We start from the raw sequence: 19,487 nt of genomic DNA, 5'->3' as shown, positions 1-19,487 counted from the left end.
GCATTATATCTTCTTTTGCTAAACATAGTATTTTTGAGATTCTTCATATTTTATCTTTTCTGTTGCTGACTGACCCCATTTCCCAAGTTTTGGAATAACATTTCTTCATAACTGTGACTTTCTAATCAACCAGTCAAAGACTCAGAGAAATTTAGTAATAAAAGTTTTTAGTCTTATGTATATAGCTTTGTTTTCTCAGTTTAGGGAATAATTTTGATTATGTTCACTTTTTACATAACCTGATGCCAATGTACTTCCCCCTTCCAATTCTACCTTGCTTTTACTTTTCTTTCCAAATAGTGATTATATATACTGATTATATTGTATATATGCTAGTGTGAAATTCCATAATGGTTGTTTTCCAGTTGCAAAGGAGTTTGCCAAGCTTTATTGACACTTGGTAAGTTAATCTTCACTCTCCTTGTCAAGAGCCTAATTGAGTGTTGTGTGACTTAAAATTTATATTTAACTGTTTCTACAGTAACCACTACATATAAAGGAAAAAGCTGAGAAATACAGAACTAAGGTGATATGAGTAGAATACCAGAATCCAAATTCTAACAGATTTTAAGGAAGGTTTAAAATGGATGTTGAGATGGTGGTTCATGCCTGTAATTGCAGCTCCTTGGGAGGCAGAGATTGGGAAGATTACAGTTCAAGGCCAGCCTGGGAAAAAAGTTAGTGAGACCTGTGGTGGTGCATGTCTTTTATTCCAGTTATACAGAGGTCATAGGTACAAGGATTGCAGTTGAGGCTGGCCTCGGGCAAAACTGCTAGACCCTATCCAAAAAATAACTGAAACATAATAGGGCTGGGGGGTATGGCTCAAGTAGTAGCACAGCTGCTTATGAAGTGAGAGGCATTGAGTTTGAATCCCAATACGGCAAACAACAACAACAACAACAAAAGAAATGAGTTTAATAGCTGAAGTTCTTAACCCAAAGATCAACAACTCCCTGGGGATCTAGGAACAGCCTGAAGAGATAGGTTTAAAAGTTAAATGAAACCACAAATGATGATTAAAAAAACCCTCAGTCATCTCCTACCTCATCATCTCCCAGTCCCTATTCAGAGACACTGACTTTGTTCTAGTTTTTGTTTTTCCCCACAAGTATTTCTGTTTCTAAAAGTGTGCTTGCACTGTATTTTTGTTGACTTTTCTAATTTAGATATTGCGTATTAACTATCAGCTATGGGAGATCAGAATTCAGTCCACCTCCCACTCTTTCCCCCACTCTACCACATCTTCCTCCTCTAAAGACTATAGCTGATAGTTTTCCTTATATAATAAGTTCTTACCTTATTATAACTGCATAAATATTTACACCTAAGCTATGAAGTGTAATTACATTTTTCTCTTGGGTTGCTGTCTCTTTCCCTAGAGTTATGTTTCAATAGTTCTATCAACTTCCTTCCATACTGGAGTTCTCCTTTCCTGGATCCCATGTTTCTTCTCTTATGTTTTTCTCTTTTATTTATGGAGCACATTCTTTAGAAGTTTGCTGAGATATGGTACACATAATGTTGACTTTTTGAGAATAAGTATGTCTGAAAATATCTTTACTCTTTCCTCATGATTGACAGCTTTTCTGGGAAATATTTCTCTCTCAGAATTTTGAAGCTTTGATAGCTTTTAGTATTGCTATTGAGAAAAGTCTGATGCCATTTTGATTCACCAGCCTTTGTATAGATTCTGTTTTTTTTCTTTTGAAATATTCTAGATGTACATTCTCTCTCTCTCCTTTCTCTGTCTCTGTCAGTCTCTTTCTTCTCTCTGTCTTTGTCTCTCTCCCCACCCCCCACAGGTCTCTTTAAAGTAGCCCAGGCTGTCTTCAAATTCATGTCCTCCTGCCTCAGCCTCCCAAGTGCTCACTTACAGTTGTGTACTACTGTGCCTGGCTTAGTTTCTTTACCTTTGAAAATTCTTACTTGTCAGGATAATGTGCCTTGGCTAGGGTTTTTTCTCATTCCATTGTCTTGAGCACTTGTTATAATTTTTTCAATCTGAGAACTGATGTCTTTTGTTCTCGGATATTTTCTTATTTCATAAGATTTTTTTTCTAGTATATTTTTGTCATTTCCCCTTCTCTAGAACTCCTATTTAGCAACAACTGGACTCTTAGATCAGTCTCCTTATTTTCTTTTATCTCTTATTGTATATGTTTTTCTGTTTGGAGAGCTCCTCAAGGATGTTATTTTTTTAATCTTTCTATTCAATTTTTAAATTTACTTTTTTTTAATTTCTAAGAATTATTTTCCATTTTCTGAAAAAATTTCATAGCACTGTGTCTTGTTTCATTGATATAATAGCTTCTCTTTATTTTTCCTAAGAATATTGGTTTGTTAAAAATTCTGTTTCCTGCATAGTTTCTGTTCCCCTGCCCCCTTCTAGTACCCTTTTCTTTTCTTTTTTTTTTTTTGATGCTTGTTTGTGGGTTCCCCAGACTGTCCTTGAATAGTGATCCTAGGCTAACCCTTTGTTTGCCAGAGGGAGGGGATTGATCAGAAGCTCAGCATGTTATGGGGCTTATCTGTGATGATTGGACAGGGATTTAGCAGTTGCTTCAGTGAAACCTCAAATATCACTGTCTAAGTCTTTTCATTTGAACCTGGTTACTTTCCCAAAGGAAAACCCATAACTCTCCTATGTCGGGGCTAAAAGTCAAGTTGTTGGTGTTACTGGATTCAAATCATTGAAGAAAGTTAAGGGCTCAGAGGGGCTGAGGATCCTACTGATGAATAGACTCCCCTTTACTTCATCTTCCTGTTACTGTCTGGGGCTTCACACCCTCCTGTCCCTTCAGCTTTGCCTGGCATTTCTTAGTCCAGATTCTTTCTAATCCTGTCTGTCCAGATTTGGACAGTGCTGGCAGGAGGGAATTGGCTGTCTCTGTGGCTTGCTGGGGATCTGGACCTCAAAATTGATCTGGAGAGTTTTACCTCTGCACCTTGCCTTCCGTACACTTGGTGCTTCCCTTCAGTGGTAGCAAACCAGACTATAGGCCCAGTTATTCAGATTTTTCTCATCTGCTCATTTGGTTACCCACCACTCATCTTCTTGTTAGCTTCCAACATTTTGTTGCCATCTCTCATTTGCAGTTCCCTTTTTTCTCTTCTTGGTTTTGTGGCTTGTGGAGAATTTCTTTGATGTTACTTTGGTGGGCTTGCAGGAATAGACATAACTGGAACTGTCTTCATCAGATTTAAGGGGTTATGATACCCCTTCCCCAAATTAACAGTCATTCTACCATGCTTATGAAGAGACATTACAAAGTCACTAGGTAGCTCAGGTTGGCCTGAAGCTTTCTATGTAGCCTAGGCTGGCCTTGAACTTGCTATCCTTCTGCCTACACCTCTATTAGTAGAGCACCACTATGCCCTGCTCCAAAGTTCTCTTATTCAAGACTTTTTTCCTTTTAAACATTGGAGAATTTCATAGATGTACGATTTAGGTGTTCTCTTGATGTCATAGAAATGGAGGAGCTTTCTTAAGAAATCTTCTGATCTTATCATTCTATCTTCATATTTGCCATGATGGTGGGTAAAGCATGAAAATTTAGCTTTACCAGAACTAACCAGAAGTATAGTGGCAGTGATATGTTCACCACCACACCAGGTTGCATAGAAGAATACAGATTTTCAGTTGTCAAAAACATGGTAGACTTTCAAGAGTGATGGAGATGCCTCATTTATTGATGCAGGTTTGGAGGTTATACAGGTGTACTCATTTCTCAAAACTAATCAAATGGTGTAATTGAGGTGCCTTCATGGATAAATATCACCTCAAACCAAAAGCAGAAACAAAACTTTAAACAAATGTTAAACTCTAATTTAAAGAACAATATATGTTAGGTGGAGTTTCTCCTTCTTGGGGTTATGATGGACAGCAAGATGGCATCTGCCAGCAGGGTTGTTCAGGCAGTCAAGCCACCTACTCCATTAATAAGATTCCCTGACAGAAGAGACAATCTTAAACCCAGTACATTCTGAGGGAAGTAAGTTCATAGATTTGCTAATGCATCAGAGTTCACCAGATACTGCAGAAATAATAAAAACATTGAGAAATATAGAATGAAGCTTATATCTCAAAAAGAAATGGAATTTGTCCAACATGGAGGTCCAAAACTGACAAGGAGAAATGAAAAATTATACATTAAACACCTTAATAGAAATTCTACAAAAATAGAGATATAGAAAATTTATGTATCTTGATCAACTTCTCTATAAGCTTACTTGTTTATATACTTTATATTTGTTAAATTATACTATGTATATATGTTAGGACTGTCAAAAGTATCTGAAAGCATTTCTTTTTTTAAAACATTGTTATTAGCATGTATTAACTATATGGGGGTTTAATTGTGACATTTCCACATAAGCTTATAATATACCTTGGTTAGATTCATCCCCATCATCTTTTACCCTTGTCCCCCACTCTTGTCAATTTAAAATGATTTTGACAGGTGTCAATGTTCTGTCTTCATACATGTATACAAAGTACATTGACTATATCACCCTCCTTTATCCTTTCCATTTCCCCTACCTTCACACTATTCCCTGCCCTGAACAGGACCTGTTTTACAGGTCATTCATTGTTTAGGTGTATTCTCACTGTTCAAAGGGGTTTTGCCATGAAAATAGTTCTGTGAATTATTCAAAGTAATGGTTCTTTTTATTTTTCCATGTTGTAAGAATTTAAAAAATTTTAATTAGGGTAGAAAATAAAAACTTTTATCATGTGTATTGTGAATTCCCCTCCCCATCCTCTACCTCTCCATCTCTCCCTCCTGCTTTTATTTTTTCTTATTATACCTATTCTAGTCACTATACTGTGTAGATCTATGGAATGCTGGAGATTGTCTTATTTAATATCTCTTATTCAGAATATATAGGAAAAAAGTCCTTATTATGTTCTTTTACTTTGAGATTATTGCTGGGTGTCTGAGTGTGCCTACTCTTTTTTGAAACCATGGTTATTTTTTGTTGTAATTAGTTGAGAAAAGTTTTCAGATCCTTCCTTATAAACATTAGCTGGAGTTCCATAGGTGCAAGCATGGACCAAGTGGCCTATCTGCTGAGTAGGACATCTTCAAGGAGGACTGTGAAGGAGTAACCGCTTTGGACTCTCAGATCAACCATTCTCCTCTTAGATGTATTAATTTATGTGGTGCTTCATGTTTTCTGAGTGCTTTATATACTTAGTAATTATTTCTAGATTCACTCAAAGCTATGTTGGGAGTAGTTTTCTCATTTCACGGGAGACAAAATACAGACACAGAGAAGTAGAGACACATCCAAGTGAGTCAGTGCCAGACCAGGATTAGAATTTTGCAAGCAGACCAACCAAGGAGAATAAGTGGGAGTGGGAATTAGGAACTGTTACATACAGTAGGACCAATAAGGAATACTAACCAGATTATAGGTTAGACTGTAGATTGACCTAAGTTTGAATTTGCTCTATCATAGGTGAAAGAGAATCTGCTTTCATGCAAGATGCTTTTGCACTGCAAACGGGATGAGCTTCGGAAACTGTGGATTGAAGGAATTGAACATAAGCATGTCCTGAACCTGCTGGATGAAATCGAGAACATTAAGCAAGTGCCCCAGAAGTTGGAACAGTGCATGGCCAGCAAACACTATCTCAGTGCCACTGACATGCTGGTAAGCCTGTGTGACAGGTCACTTCTGCTGAGATGTAAAACCACTCTTTTTTGTTCTCCCTGGATGTTGTAATGCAGGTAGCATTATGAACTGCCCTCTCGGGGCTCCTGAATCCTGGCAGGTGAAGCCTGACTGGTCTCTTTCTCATTTCAGTGTTTGAAATGGGAGGTGGTTATTACTTATGTATTGTCTGCTTTTAGAACAAATGGCAAGAAATAGAATGGAAAGAAACTAGTACTTAAATCCTGTTAAAATGGTAATGAGAGGTGTTTTTTTTTTAGCTTCAGAGGAAGATAATGAATCCCATTTTAATGAACAAAATCTACATGACACAGAGCTTCTGAAGATTTATAAAGTTGGTGTTCCACATATTTTTTGAAGGAATCTTTGCATTGTTTTTATTTTGTTATTTTCAATTGATAAGAAAGGAAATTGTTTGGTTTTTTTTTTTGAGACTAATCCTAGAAGTACCTCTGTTGAGCACGAGTACTCAACTTACCCTTTTAACCTCTATCTTAGTCCATTGAGTTCTGCTACTTTTTGAATTAGTGACAGTTCCTATAAGATTGCAGTGGGTGGTGAGTGTTGAATAAGGAACAGAAATACAGATTTAGCTTTGTAAGGATCTCAGCTTTTCTAGGGCCTGTGGTTCTTTTAGGGAGATATTCTATCTTCCTGCCAGTTCTACACACGTCCATGCCCACTTTCATTTCATTCAAAGTTGGTGGAGGACTGTATACAGAAGCTACTAGCAGCAGGTAAAGTGCATTTTAATTGTTTTCTTTTCCAAACCTCTAAGGGGAATTAGTGGAGACACATGTTAAATATTCTAGTTCTAATTCATTCAGAGTTCCAAGAAGAGTTTTAGTAAATGTCTTTTATAAGAAGTTTTTAAATTTTTTTTTTAATTTTTATTTTATTCATATGTGCATATATTGTTTGGGTCATTTCTCCCCGCTTCCCCCTGCCCCCTCCCTTACCCCGCCTTACCCCTCGCTACCAAGCAGAAACTATTCTGCCCTTATCTCTAATTTTGTTGAAGAGAGAGTATAAGCAATAACAGGAAGGACCAAGGGTTTTTGCTAGTTGAGATAAGAATAGCTATACAGGGAGTTGACATACATTGATTTCCTGTACATGTGTGTTACCTTCTAAGTTAATTCTTCTTGAACTAACCTTTTTTCTAGTTCCTGGTCCCCCTCTCCTATTGTCCTCAGTTGCCCTAAAGTATCTGCTTTAGTTTCTCTGCGTTGAGGGCAACAAATGCTATCTAGTTTTTTGGGTGTCTTACCTATCCTCATACCTTCTTTGTCATGTGATCAAAGTCCAGTCCCCTTGTTGTGTTTGCCCTTGATCTAATGTCCACATATGAAGGAGAACATACGATTTTTGGTCTTTTGGGCCAGGCTAACCTCACTCAGAATGATGTTCTCCAATTCCATCCATTTACCTGCGAATGATAACATTTTGTTCTTCTTCATGGCTGCATAAAATTCCATTGTGTATAAATACCACATTTTCTTATTCCATTTGTCAGTAGTGGGGCATCTTGGTTGTTTCCGTAATTTGGCTATTGTGAATAGTGCCGCAATAAACATGGGTGTGCAGGTGCCTCTGGAGTAATCTGTGTCACAGTCTTTTGGGTATATCCCCAAGAGTGGTATTGCTGGATCAAATGGTAGATCAATGTTTAGCTTTTTAAGTAGCCTCCAAATTTTTTTCCAGAGTGGTTGTACTAGTTTACATTCCCACCAACAGTGTAAGAGGGTTCCTTTTTCCACCGCATCCTCACCAACACCTGTTGTTAGTGGTGTTTCTAATGATGGCTATTCTATCAGGGGTGAGGTGGAATCTTAGTGTGGTTTTGATTTGCATTTCCTTTATGGCTAGAGATGGTGAGCATTTTTTCCTGTGTTTTTTGGCCATTTGAATTTCTTCTTTTGAGAAAGTTCTGTTTAGTTCACTTGCCCATTTCTTTATTGGTTCATTAATTTTGGGAGAATTTAGTTTTTTGAGTTCCCTATATATTCTGGTTATCAGTCCTTTGTCTGATGTGTAGCTGGCAAATATTTTCTCCCACTCTGTGGGTGTTCTCTTCAGCTTAGAGACCATTACTTTTATTGAGCAGAAGCTTTTTAGTTTTTTGAAGTCCCATTTATCTATGCTTATAAGAAGTTTTTAAGGCCTTTGATAACTAAAGGGTGAGAAGTACCACCATATTTTATCCTCTGTTATTACCTGGTTAAGAGTGTGCTCAGTGGTCAATTTCTATAGTGGAAGGAGGTTTGAATAGGAGTGGCAAAATAATTGGTCGTTTCCATCATCTTATTCAAAGTCACATTTTACTAATGTTGTCTGACAAAAAAAGTTACTTTTCAGTTTTAGTGTTGGTTTATGCATCCTTGTATCAAATTATCAATATCTAGTCATAAGAACAGATATCATTTGCATGTTGTGTAGCATCTGTATATCTATTTGAAACATGATATTGTGGATTGGATCTGCTTTTAAGTAAGTGCCACATTAAAATTAGTTGTTAGAATTTATGTTTGTTTATTTAATTATGTTCATATTAAGATTGCAGTTTTTTGTTTGTGGTTTTATTACTTAAGTCTGATTTATTTACTTAAAAACTAATCAACAGCTGGCAGAGTGGCTGAGATGGTAAGAGTGCCTGCTTATCAAATATGAGGCCTTGAGTTCAAACCCCTATGCTACCACCCCTCCAAAAAAAAAAAAACCCAAAAGCTAATCAATAATGAATTCTCTCCTCCTTCACTTTTAATTTATTTTTCTTCAAGACTTCATTAAATAGTTCATTATTTATAGAAATTCAACTCTAGTTATCTATGTTAGTCAGCTTCCCATTAGTGTAACAAATACCTGAGATAATCAACTTAAAAGGAGAAGAAGGTTTATTGTGGAACATAGTTTCAGATGTTCCAGTTCATGGTTGCTTAGTCCCATTGCTTTGACCCTGTGGTGAGGTAGTATATCAAGATGGGAGCTTGTGGTAGAGGATGCTCACCTCCTGGCAGCCAGGAAGTAAAACAGAGAGGCAAGAAGGGGCTGGGGCCATAGTATCCCCTTCAAAGTCATGCCTCCCAATGGCCTAACTTCCTTCCATTGGGCTCCTACGGTTCCACTGTCAATCAACTTCCAATAACACCACAGACTGAGGACCAAGGCTTCAATACATGGACCTTTGGGTGACATTTAAAATATAAACTACAGTGTTAGCTTAGGTAAGAACTGCTCAATTTGTGACTGCTACATGGATAGGAGTGTATGTGGAATGCAACCTACATGTTTTCTCTGTCTGTTTTCCTATAGGCTGGTCTGTTCCACATGTAGGCCAGGGGGCTAAGTATTGGGGAGAAAGGCATAGCTTGTAGTGAATCTACATCTTTTCAGTTTTGCAGAAGAAAATAACCTTTTTTTTTATGATTCAAAAATCTGGGGTTAAATTGAAGAAGATTGCTTTATAGGATAAAATAATCTTTTTATTAACTAAAAATTCCAAGATCTGGATGTAGTCATTTGGGTACTATGATCAACAGTTCCAACTAAACTCATGTGGTTGGGTTGGTGTGAGGTAGGGTGGGGAGGAAGAACAGTTGCCTCTAAAACAGGGTTGGTGTGCAATATACAATACCCAGCAGTTTTGTTTCTTCTTTCCAATTTGTAGTTTATATATTCTGAGTAGTAATCCTTTGTCTGCTAGTTAGATTGCAAATTTTTTTTTCTGTTGGTAGTTTATCTTTTTACTTTATGATGTATTTTGTCATAAAAATTTTTCATTTTAATGCAATAAAATGTCTCAATCTTGTTCATTTTGTTATGTGGTTTTGCCTAAAATTTTTTTCATCCCAATGTCTTAAAGAAATTCTTCTCTAATGCACCAAAGTCCATTTTTATGTGTGGTATGAATTAGGGTTCTAATTTAATCTTTCTTCTTTGTAGCCAGTTGGCTCAGACTGTTTACTGAATCCTTTGCTACTGATTTGTAATGCCATTTGTCACATTCCAAGTTTTCACATATGCACTGGTCTGTTCCCAGGTTCCTTATTTTGTTCAATTGGTCTCATCAATACTTGCACAAAAACCATGGCTCTTTAATTATAACTTTATATCTTGATAGGAAATAAAGATGGTCTTTTTTGGAACTTCACCATTCCATAGTAATTTTAGTATTAGCTTGTCAAATTCCACAAAAACTATGGTAGACTTTTCATTGAATTTAAGAGAATTTCTATATTAGTAACATTGTCTTCTTGCAAGTAAACAGGATACCTCTCATGTATTGAGGTCTTCATTTATGTCTTATGTCATTTGATAATTCTTGGGAATATATTCCTTAGAAATATTATTAGCTTTAATCTGGTTATCATGTTTTTGAGGCTTTTAAAAAACAGTAGCTCTTTATTAATTACAGTTTCTACTTACTTATTGCTTGTATGTAAGGATGTGATAGATTTTTCTTTTTTAACTGACTATCTCCCTGAACTGATTCTCAGTCTTGTCTCTTTGGAAAATGATGACATTTTCTTTAAGATTTGGCTCAGATGTCATGAATTCTCTGAAAGTCTCAGATACCTCTATGCTTTTCTTTATATATTTATAAGCTACATGTTTTTCTTACAATACAAGGGCTTTTGTTTGTATGATAGTTATTGAGTGTAGGGATTGTGTCTTAACTGTTTTTGTCTGCCCTGTAACTCCCATGGTGTAGATCATATAGTCAGAGTTCACAAATCTTCACCCAAATGGATATGTGAAAGACTTTAATACCAGTACATTGAGAAAAAGGTATTTCTTTCCCAGGAGCTGTGGTCTGTATTTCCTCCTTTGGTTGCTGGTTTTTTTTGTTGTTGTTGTTATTGTTGTTTGTTTGTAAAAAGTTTTTCTTTCATTTCAAACCTTTTTTGGGTAGTACATTACGTGAAACAATAATTATAATATAGCTAATATGTATTGAATACTGACTATATGCTGAAACCATTTTAAGTTGGTGGTATTTGTTAATTCATTTAATTCTCAAAACAACTTTATGAGAGGTAGGTTTCTGATGTCATTGCCATTTTACAGATGAGGTAGTTGCTTTGGAAGATCTGGAAAGTTGGAAAATCTCAAATAAGCAATGATTTACATATCCCAACCACAAAGATATCATGGAGATAGGATTTAAAGTGCCTGAAAGGTCCGAAACATTCTTCACTTGATCTTTTGCATGTAAGAGTGAAGAGGAGGGTCTATAATTGCTCTTTCACTGGACTTCATGTAAAAATAATCATCTCTTTCTCCATGGTTATGTGGTATGAGAAGTAAAATGTACTTAAGCAATCTCAAGGGTCCAAATGGAAATCTTTGCTAAAGGATATCAGAGGAAAGTAAAGACAAAACAACCTGATCTTTTAAGCCCCTCCCCCTGCCCCTAATTTCCTTAGATTTGTTTGTCAAAAGATTTTACATTTTCATTTTAAAGCAGATGCAGATGCAGATAGGTGGTAATTTGATCCCCATGCAGTATAGATTAATAAACCCAGAGTACATAAATCAGTGTTGACTGGCTTTAGCTATCCTGATTCACCATCAAACTGGTCTAGTAGCTATAAGCTTTCTTCTAGGTGAGATATTTATTTCTTCTTTTGATGTGATAACCTTAGCATTGAATAAAATAATTAAATCTTCATGACAGGGAATGTCTGAAAATAGGCCTGGCCTTTTGTTTCCTTCTTCAGGGTAAACAGTTGCTATTGGCTTAAGAAAAGCTAGAAGTGATCCAACAAGAAGAAGCCTGTATCTGTCACATTGAAATCAGAGACATGATTAATATTGTACCCTGTAGCTTTGTGATATGTATGATTTAAATTAGACCTTTGCAGTCATTGTGCTGGGTTGATGCAAGCACATTAATGACATAATTTCTGGTTGCTGCAGCACATTTCTGCAGTCTGTCCTTTGTATTCCACTCACATTAATTGAAGTAATTTTGCCAGTGAAGCGTGTTTCAAACCTCTGCATTTAAATTGAAATTTTAATTCCCTTATTGTCTTGAAAAGACGGCTGAAGATGCCTTGTTACAGGTTTCATTATCACTCAAAACACTCCAGCTGCTGGTTCTAATGTACAATGACTGATTAATTCTGGGAAGAATTATTAATATAAGAGAATAGCAGTTTCTTTCCAGTGGCATGAGCTAGCCAGGAAGGTATTTTGTGGTAGTTAATATTTTTATAAACTTTTTTTTTTCAAGAAAAATTTGTGTGTAGAAGTCTGTATCATATTAAAATTGCAGAGAGCTTTGAAAACCACTTACGCAAGTTCTGATTTAGTAGCTCATAGAAGTCAATTCATAATTGCATTCAATCAGTAGAAACCAAGCTAGTGTGAGTAGTTTTGAAGCACTTTAGCTGACAGTCACAAGACTTGTGACTAAAATAATTCTTTCATTTCTAAGCCTTCCTGAGATTGTAGAGATTTTGAATGTCTTAATCATTTTGTCTTTATTTATAGGTCTCTTAAAAAAGAATCCATAGCTGTATGGTCAGATAAGGAATATTATGATAACTATAATAATAACAACTTATATTTATATAGCTGCCTTCTTTCCAGAGAATCCCAGAATACTTTCCTGAGAGAATGATATGGTGGAATTATTTCACTTACATTTTGGAAATATGACCATATCTGGGATAAAGAGAGTAAGGCAGCTATTTAATTGGATGGTTTTCTAGAATCCTGTAATAAAAATAAGTACTTTTGTAGTATTTTCAGTTTACAAGACCCTTTGCTGTTACTGGGTAAAGTTGAGGGATGTGAATGTCAGCATGTCTTACTTTGGGTTGGGTGGACCTATGCTTGAACCCCAGATTTGACTCTTACTAGTTGGAGAAGTTGTGACCAATCACTTATCTTTGCTGAAAGTTAGGAGTTAAAAATTGTAGATATACAAAGGTTGTTGAAAGGACTAAGTGAGATATTATACTGCGTACATAAGGTATTCACAGTATGCATTGTAAGGTCTTTGAAATGTCATTTAATTTCTAATGGTTAATGTAGGAAAGGATATGGTGCGCATGCCTACATTATTATCTCAAAAACCAGTCTAGATGTGGACTTAGTTTGAGCTAGTAAAAGAATTGAAGTAGGAATAGGTTAAGCTTTTTTGCCTCCTTTTCAAATTCTTTGTATAGTCTAGATATTACCTAACTATAAGACTAGCCCACACGCCTCTTTTAAAAATTGTTATTTATGGGTTGTATTGTTATAATTTGATATATGTACAAATGTATAATAATCAGATAAGGACAATTAGCATTTCTATCTCCTTAAACATTTTTCAGATTTTTTGATTAACAACATAATTGTACATATTTTTGAGGTACAGTGATATATATATATATATAATGCATACTGATTAAATCAAGGTAATTCATGTTTCCATCATTACTTTGTGTTTGGAGCCTTTGGTTTCTGTCTTTGAGTTACTCCTAAGTGTATGTGTTAGGTTATCATGAACCCTTTTAACCTCTATCTTAGTGCATTGAGTTCTGCTACTTTTTGAATTGTTGACAGTTTCTATAAGATTGCTACTATAGCTTTTGTAGTATATTTTGAAGTCAGATTGTGTGATGCCTCTAGCTTTGCCCTTTTTGCCCAAGATAGCTTTAGCTATTTGGGTTCTTTTGTACTTCTATATGAGTTTGAGGATTTTTGTTTGTTTCATGAAGTACCATCAGAATCTTGACAGGGATTGCATTGATCTGTACATTGCTTTGAGTAATATGGACAAATAATAATTCTTTCATACCATGAACATGGAAAATTTTTTCCATTTTTTTCGTGTCTTTAATTTGTTTCATCAGAGTTTTGAAATTTTCATTGTTGAGGTCCTTCACTTTCTTGGTTAAATTTATTGTTTTCATGATTTTTTTTCTCAGCCATCTTGTTATTGGTGCATGAAATGTTACTGATTTTTTCAACTGAATTCATTTATCAGTCATAGTCTTCTTAGGTTTTCATGTGTATGGAATCATGCCATCTACAAACAGGGATAATCTGACTTCCTTTTTATTTCTTTCTCTTGCCTAATTATTATGATTAAGACTTCTACTAGTGCATTCCAGATCTTAGAAGAAAAGCTTTCAACTTTTCTTCATTCAGTATGATGTTGGTTGGGAGTTTGTGACGAAAAGCTTCTTTTCTTCCTCCCTCCCTCCCTCCCTCTTTCTATCCCTCCCTCTATTCCTTCCTTTCTTTGTACTTTTTTGTTCTTTTTTTTTGGCAGACTGGGGTTTGAATTCCAGGCCTCATATTTGCTAAGGAGGTGGTCTATCACTTGAGCCATGCCCCCAGCTCTTTTGGCTTTAGTCGTTTTTTGAATATGGTCTCATATATTTTTTGCTTTGGCTGTCCTGGATAGCAAGCCTGCTATTATATATCCTGCATAGCTTGGATGGCCAGTGCACTTCACCTTGCACAATTTACTGGTTGAGATGAGGTCTCACTAACATTTTACCCAGGCTTACCTTGAACTGCAGTTGTTAAGATCTCTGCCTTCTGAGTAGCTGAGATTACAGGTGTGAGCTAACATAACCAGCCTTATTTATTTATTTAAAAATTTTTGTGACAGGGTCTTGCTTTGTAGCCTAGGATGGGCTTGAACTCAATATGTACCCCAGGCTGTTCTCAAACTTTCAGTCCTCCTACCTTAGCCTCCCACAGGTTGGGACTGTAGGCATGTATCACCACTCTGTTTATAAATACAGCTTTTGTAAGTGTTGAGGAATGTTCCTTCTATACTTAATTTTTTTTTGTGAAGGGATATTGAATTTTATTAAATGCTTTTTTACACCTATTTAGATAATTATATGACCTTTGTTCTTTATTTTGTTGATGTGATGTATCAAGTTTATTGATTTGTGTGTGTTGAACTGAGGTGAATCACACTGGATCAAGATAAATGATCTCGGGATAGGGAGAGGGGGAGAGGGGGAGAGGGCAAGGAGCAGGGGAAGAGATGGCCCAAACAATGTATACACATATGAATAAATGTATAAACAATTAAAAAAACAATAAATAAGTGTACCTATTTGTAATAAATAGTATAAACTATAAAAAAGATAAGTGATCTTTTTGATGTGCTATAAGATTTGATTTGGTAATTTTTTTTGAGAATGTTTGCATCTGTGCTCAAGTATCTGTAGTTTTCTTTTTTTGCTGTTGTTGTGGTCGCTTTGGCTTCCATATAAGGGTAATTCTAGCCTTGTAGAATAAGTTTTGAATAATTCTTTCTCTTTCAATTTTTTTGGAATAGTCCAAAGATCATTTGTGTTAGTTCTTCCTTAAATGCTTAGTAAACTTTAGCATTATAGTCTGCCATTCCTGGAATTTTTATTATTGACTCAATTACATTATTTGTTATTTGTCTATTTAGACTTTTTAATGTTTTCATAGTTTATTTTGATAGGTTAAATGTGTATAGAAATCTATCTGTTTCTTCAAGATTTTCCAACTCATTGGGGTGTAGGTGTTTATAGTAGTTCCTTATTATCTTTTGTTTTTCTGTGGTACTGATTTTAATGTTTCCTTTTTCATCTCTAATTTTATTTGTTTGAGTCCTCTCTGTCTCTCTCTCTCTCTCACCTAGTCTAGGTAGAGGGTTGGTGATTTTTACTTATCTTTGAAAAAACCTTTTCTCTTAAGAAGATTTATTTCTGATCTAATCTTTACTTACATTTCTTTCTTTGTCAGTTTTGTATGTTGTGTTGGCTTTGGTTTCAGTTGGGCTTCATAGTGTAGTCTCCGTATTGCTGCTTTGACTGTAACTAATGGCTTTAGGTGCAGTAGGCATGGCATCTAGTTGGAGAGACCTGCTATCTCCAGAGGCCATGGTGAAGTGGGGATACTATAGTGGGTGTGGTGCACATAGTAGTGGCAGTGGGGCGTATTCTGTGGCCACTCCAGTAATGGGAATGGTGGTGCTGTGAGTGTGGTGTATGTTCCTCAGACCCTGCTGAGGTGAATTCTGTGTTTGTCAAGAGCCTCAGGCATTGGCAGGCCCAGTGGTATTGGGGGGACTTCAGACCCAGTTTTAATGCAGACCCACTAAAGGCTCAGATTCAGTGGCAGTGCATGGGAGATGGCATCTCGGGGATGGAGCACTCGCTGTCAGTCACAGCAGAGATATGTCTAGTCCACTTCTTTTTCTTTATAGTCAAACGAACTTCTACAGGTAGAGATAGCATTTTTCTCAGAAAGCAATTCAAGTCTGTTTTAATACATGCAGAGATGGTGATTAAGATCTAAATTTCTATGCCATGTTTTTTGGGATTTCGGATCTGCATAAGTTAGTTATTTGACTTACATCAAGTATATATTCTTAGGGGACTCATTGATGGTATAATTTTAAGCAACATAATTTTTTGGTAAACTTAGTGAGTTCAACTTGTTGCAAACTCTACTCTTAGGTAACTGAATGTGTTAGTTTGCTGGACATTATAATTAAAAGGGTTTATAGAAGGTGTTGATTATAGTTTTAGTTAATATTAAACTATTCTTTCTGTTTAGATAGCAGGACCAGTGGACCTACCAGGTAATTTCTATTTGTGCCATTAAAACTGTGAGATTAGCAGATTTATTAAACTTACTTTCTCTTCTTGGGGTGATCATATATCTACTATCAAATGGTTAAAATATAAGTAAGAAAAAAAGGAGCAAAACACATAGCCTTTTTTACTTGTCTTTGAGAATTTCCAAGGTCTCATTGATTTGTTTTTTCTCATTACTCTGGGAATCTACTGATGTGAAAGCACTTTGGATCTCAGGAGCTGGGACATCTAGTGTGCTTATAGATATAATCTGAAAGTGGTTCAGTGACTTTGCAAAAAATGTTTCAATATTCCATATGGATTTCTCCACAACATAATTAAAAATATATCAGTGATCAATAATGTAATGGCCATTGCTCCCAGTGTAGAATATAAGCTTGAAAGATTGAGACCAATATTATATAGTAATAATTTATAAAGAAGGAATCTGACACATATTTTGATAATTGGAGAAATTATTAACATGTGATAATGTGATAATGCCATTGTTGATCACATCTGTTGTTGGTATGTGTTTCCTGTGTAGGAGGCCTTCACCTTGAAGGAATTTATATGCTAATAGAGAAAGACAGATGGTGAACAAATAAACAGTGTTTTATATCATGGTATGTGTAACAGGGGAAACATGCAATAAGAAAGCAGGCTAGGAAGATTGGGGGCAGGGATAGTATGATTTCCTATTTTAAAGTGGTCAGTTGTAGCTGCTTCTAGCTGCATTTGTATTCCCCTCATTCCCTCAAACATCTGTATCTTCAAAATAAGGTAGGAAAAAATGAAAATAAAGTTATTATATGAGTAACCTAAGGTTTTGAGTGCCAATTTAATTGAGCACGTTTGTAGCAGCTTTATTTTTCTCTTACAGAATAAAACTGCAGAGCTTTGTACTAAATATTTTTTATGCTGCTCAAAGCTTGTATTATTTATTTTTGCTTTTGAAGAGTAGGGTTTCTAAAAACCACATTGCTTGATAGGTACCTGCATATTGTATTAGTTTTCCTTCATTTTTATTTTGCTTTTTTTTAATCCACTACTTATTTATCTCTTTTATTTTAAAGGCAATAGAAATTCTATTTTATTGCACTACGTTTAGTAATTTTCATTCAGTTTGCTTGGATATAGGGTAGTGATTCATAAACTGCACATTAGGAGATCTTTCAAGAATTCTTTTTTTTTCTTTTATTATTCATATGTGCATACAAGGCTTGGGTCATTTCTCCCCCCTGCCCCCACCCCCTCCCTTACCACCCACTCCGCCCCCTCCCTCCCCCCCCCAATACCCAGCAGAAACTATTTTGCCCTTATTTCTAATTTTGTTGTAGAGAGAGTATAAGCAATAACAGGAAGGAACAAGGGTTTTTGCTGGTTGAGATAAGTATGGCTATACAGAGAGTTGACACATTAATTTCCTGTGTGTGTTACCTTCTAGTTTAATTGTTTTTGATCTAACCTTCTCTCTAGTACCTGTTCCCCTTTTCCTATTGGTCTCAGTTGCTTTTAAGGTATCTGCTTTAGTTTCTCTGCATTAGGGACAACAAATGCTAGCTAGTTTTTTAGGTGTCTTACCTATCCTCACCCCTCCCTTGTGTGCTCTCGCTTTTATCATGTGCTCATAGTCTAATCCCATTGTTGTGTTTGCCCTTGATCTAATGTCCACATATGAGGGAGAACATACGATTTTTGGTCTTTTGGGCCAGGCTAACCTCACTCAGAATGATGTTCTCCAATTCCATCCATTTACCAGCGAATGATAACATTTCGTTCTTCTTCATGGCTGCATAAAATTCCATTGTGTATAGATACCACATTTTCTTAATCCATTCGTCAGTGCTGGGGCATCTTGGCTGTTTCCATAACTTGGCTATTGTGAATAGTGCCGCAATAAACATGGGTGTGCAGGTGCCCTGGAGTAACCTGTGTCACAGTCTTTTTGGGTATATCTCCAAGAGTGGTATTGCTGGATCAAATGGTAGATCTATGTCTAGCTTTTTAAGTAGCCTCCAAATTTTTTTCCAGAGTGGTTCTACTAGTCTACATTCCCACCAACAGTGTAAGAGGGTTCCTTTTTCCCTGCATCCTCGACAACACCTGTTGTTGGTGGTGTTGCTGATGATGGCTATTCTAACAATGGTGAGGTGGAATCTTAGTGTGGTTTTAATTTGCATTTCCTTTATTGCTAGAGATGGTGAGCATTTTTTCCTGTGTTTTTTGGCCATTTGAATTTCTTCTTTTGAGAAAGTTCTGTTTAGTTCACTTGCCCATTTCTTTATTGGTTCATTAGTTTTGGGAGAATTTAGTTTTTTAAGTTCCCTATATATTCTGGTTATCAGTCCTTTGTCTGATGTATAGCTGGCAAATATTTTCTCCCACTCTGTGGGTGTTCTCTTCAGTTTAGAGACCATTTCTTTTGATGAACAGAAGCTTTTTAGCTTTATGAGGTCCCATTTATCTATGCTATCTCTTAGTTGCTGTGCTGCTGGGTTTTCGTTGAGAAAGTTCTTACCTATACCTACTAACTCCAGAGTATTTCCTACTCTTTCCTGTATCAACTTTAGAGTTTGTGGTCTGATATTAAGATCCTTGATCCATTTTGAGTTAATCTTGGTATAGGGTGATATACATGGATCTAGTTTCAGCTTTTTGCAGACTGCTAACCAGTTATCCCAGCAGTTTTTGTTAAAGGGGCTGCTATTTCTCCATCGTATATTTTTAGCTCCTTTGTCAAAGACAAGTTGGTTATAGTTGTGTGGCTTCATATCTGGGTCCTCTATTCTGTTCCACTGGTCTTCATGTCTGTTTTTGTGCCAGTACCATGCTGTTTTTATTGTTATTGCTTTGTAATATAGTTTGAAGTCAGGTATTGTGATACCTCCTGCATAGTTCTTTTCACTGAGTATTGCCTTGGCTATTCGTGGCCTCTTGTGCTTCCATATAAATTTAACAGTAGATTTTTCAATCTCTTTAATGAATGTCATTGGAATTTTGATGGGAATTGCATTAAACATGTAGATTACTTTAGGGAGTATCGACATTTTTACTATGTTGATTCTACCAATCCATGAGCATGGGAGATCTCTCCACTTTCTATAGTCTTCCTCAATCTCTTTCTTCAGAAGTGTACAGTTTTCCTTGTAGAGGTCTTTCACATCTTTTGTTAGGTTTACACCTAGGATTTGATTATTTTTGAGGCTATTGTAAATGGAATTGTTTTCATAC

The 19,487-nt window shown here is 36.0% G+C and overlaps 1 protein-coding gene and 1 pseudogene across 3 annotated transcripts in view; both read left to right on the top strand.

Annotated features, from left to right (window-relative positions):
* The window catches only part of Exoc4 (exocyst complex component 4), an 826,621-nt gene that overhangs the window by 42,186 nt on the left and 764,948 nt on the right, over positions 1-19,487 (top strand). For all 3 annotated transcript variants that reach the window (XM_074062803.1, XM_074062797.1, XM_020169325.2), the window contains exon 3: positions 5,467-5,661. In XM_074062803.1, the coding sequence (XP_073918904.1) occupies positions 5,467-5,661 (195 nt within the window). The remainder of the gene's footprint in view (positions 1-5,466; positions 5,662-19,487) is intronic.
* LOC141416824 (alpha-ketoglutarate dehydrogenase component 4 pseudogene) lies at positions 2,256-4,194 on the top strand (annotated as a pseudogene).

The sequence above is a fragment of the Castor canadensis genome, chromosome 2, assembly GCF_047511655.1.
Source record: "Castor canadensis chromosome 2, mCasCan1.hap1v2, whole genome shotgun sequence".
Lineage (NCBI taxonomy): Eukaryota > Metazoa > Chordata > Mammalia > Rodentia > Castoridae > Castor > Castor canadensis.
This window is presented reverse-complemented; position numbering and strand designations above follow the sequence as displayed.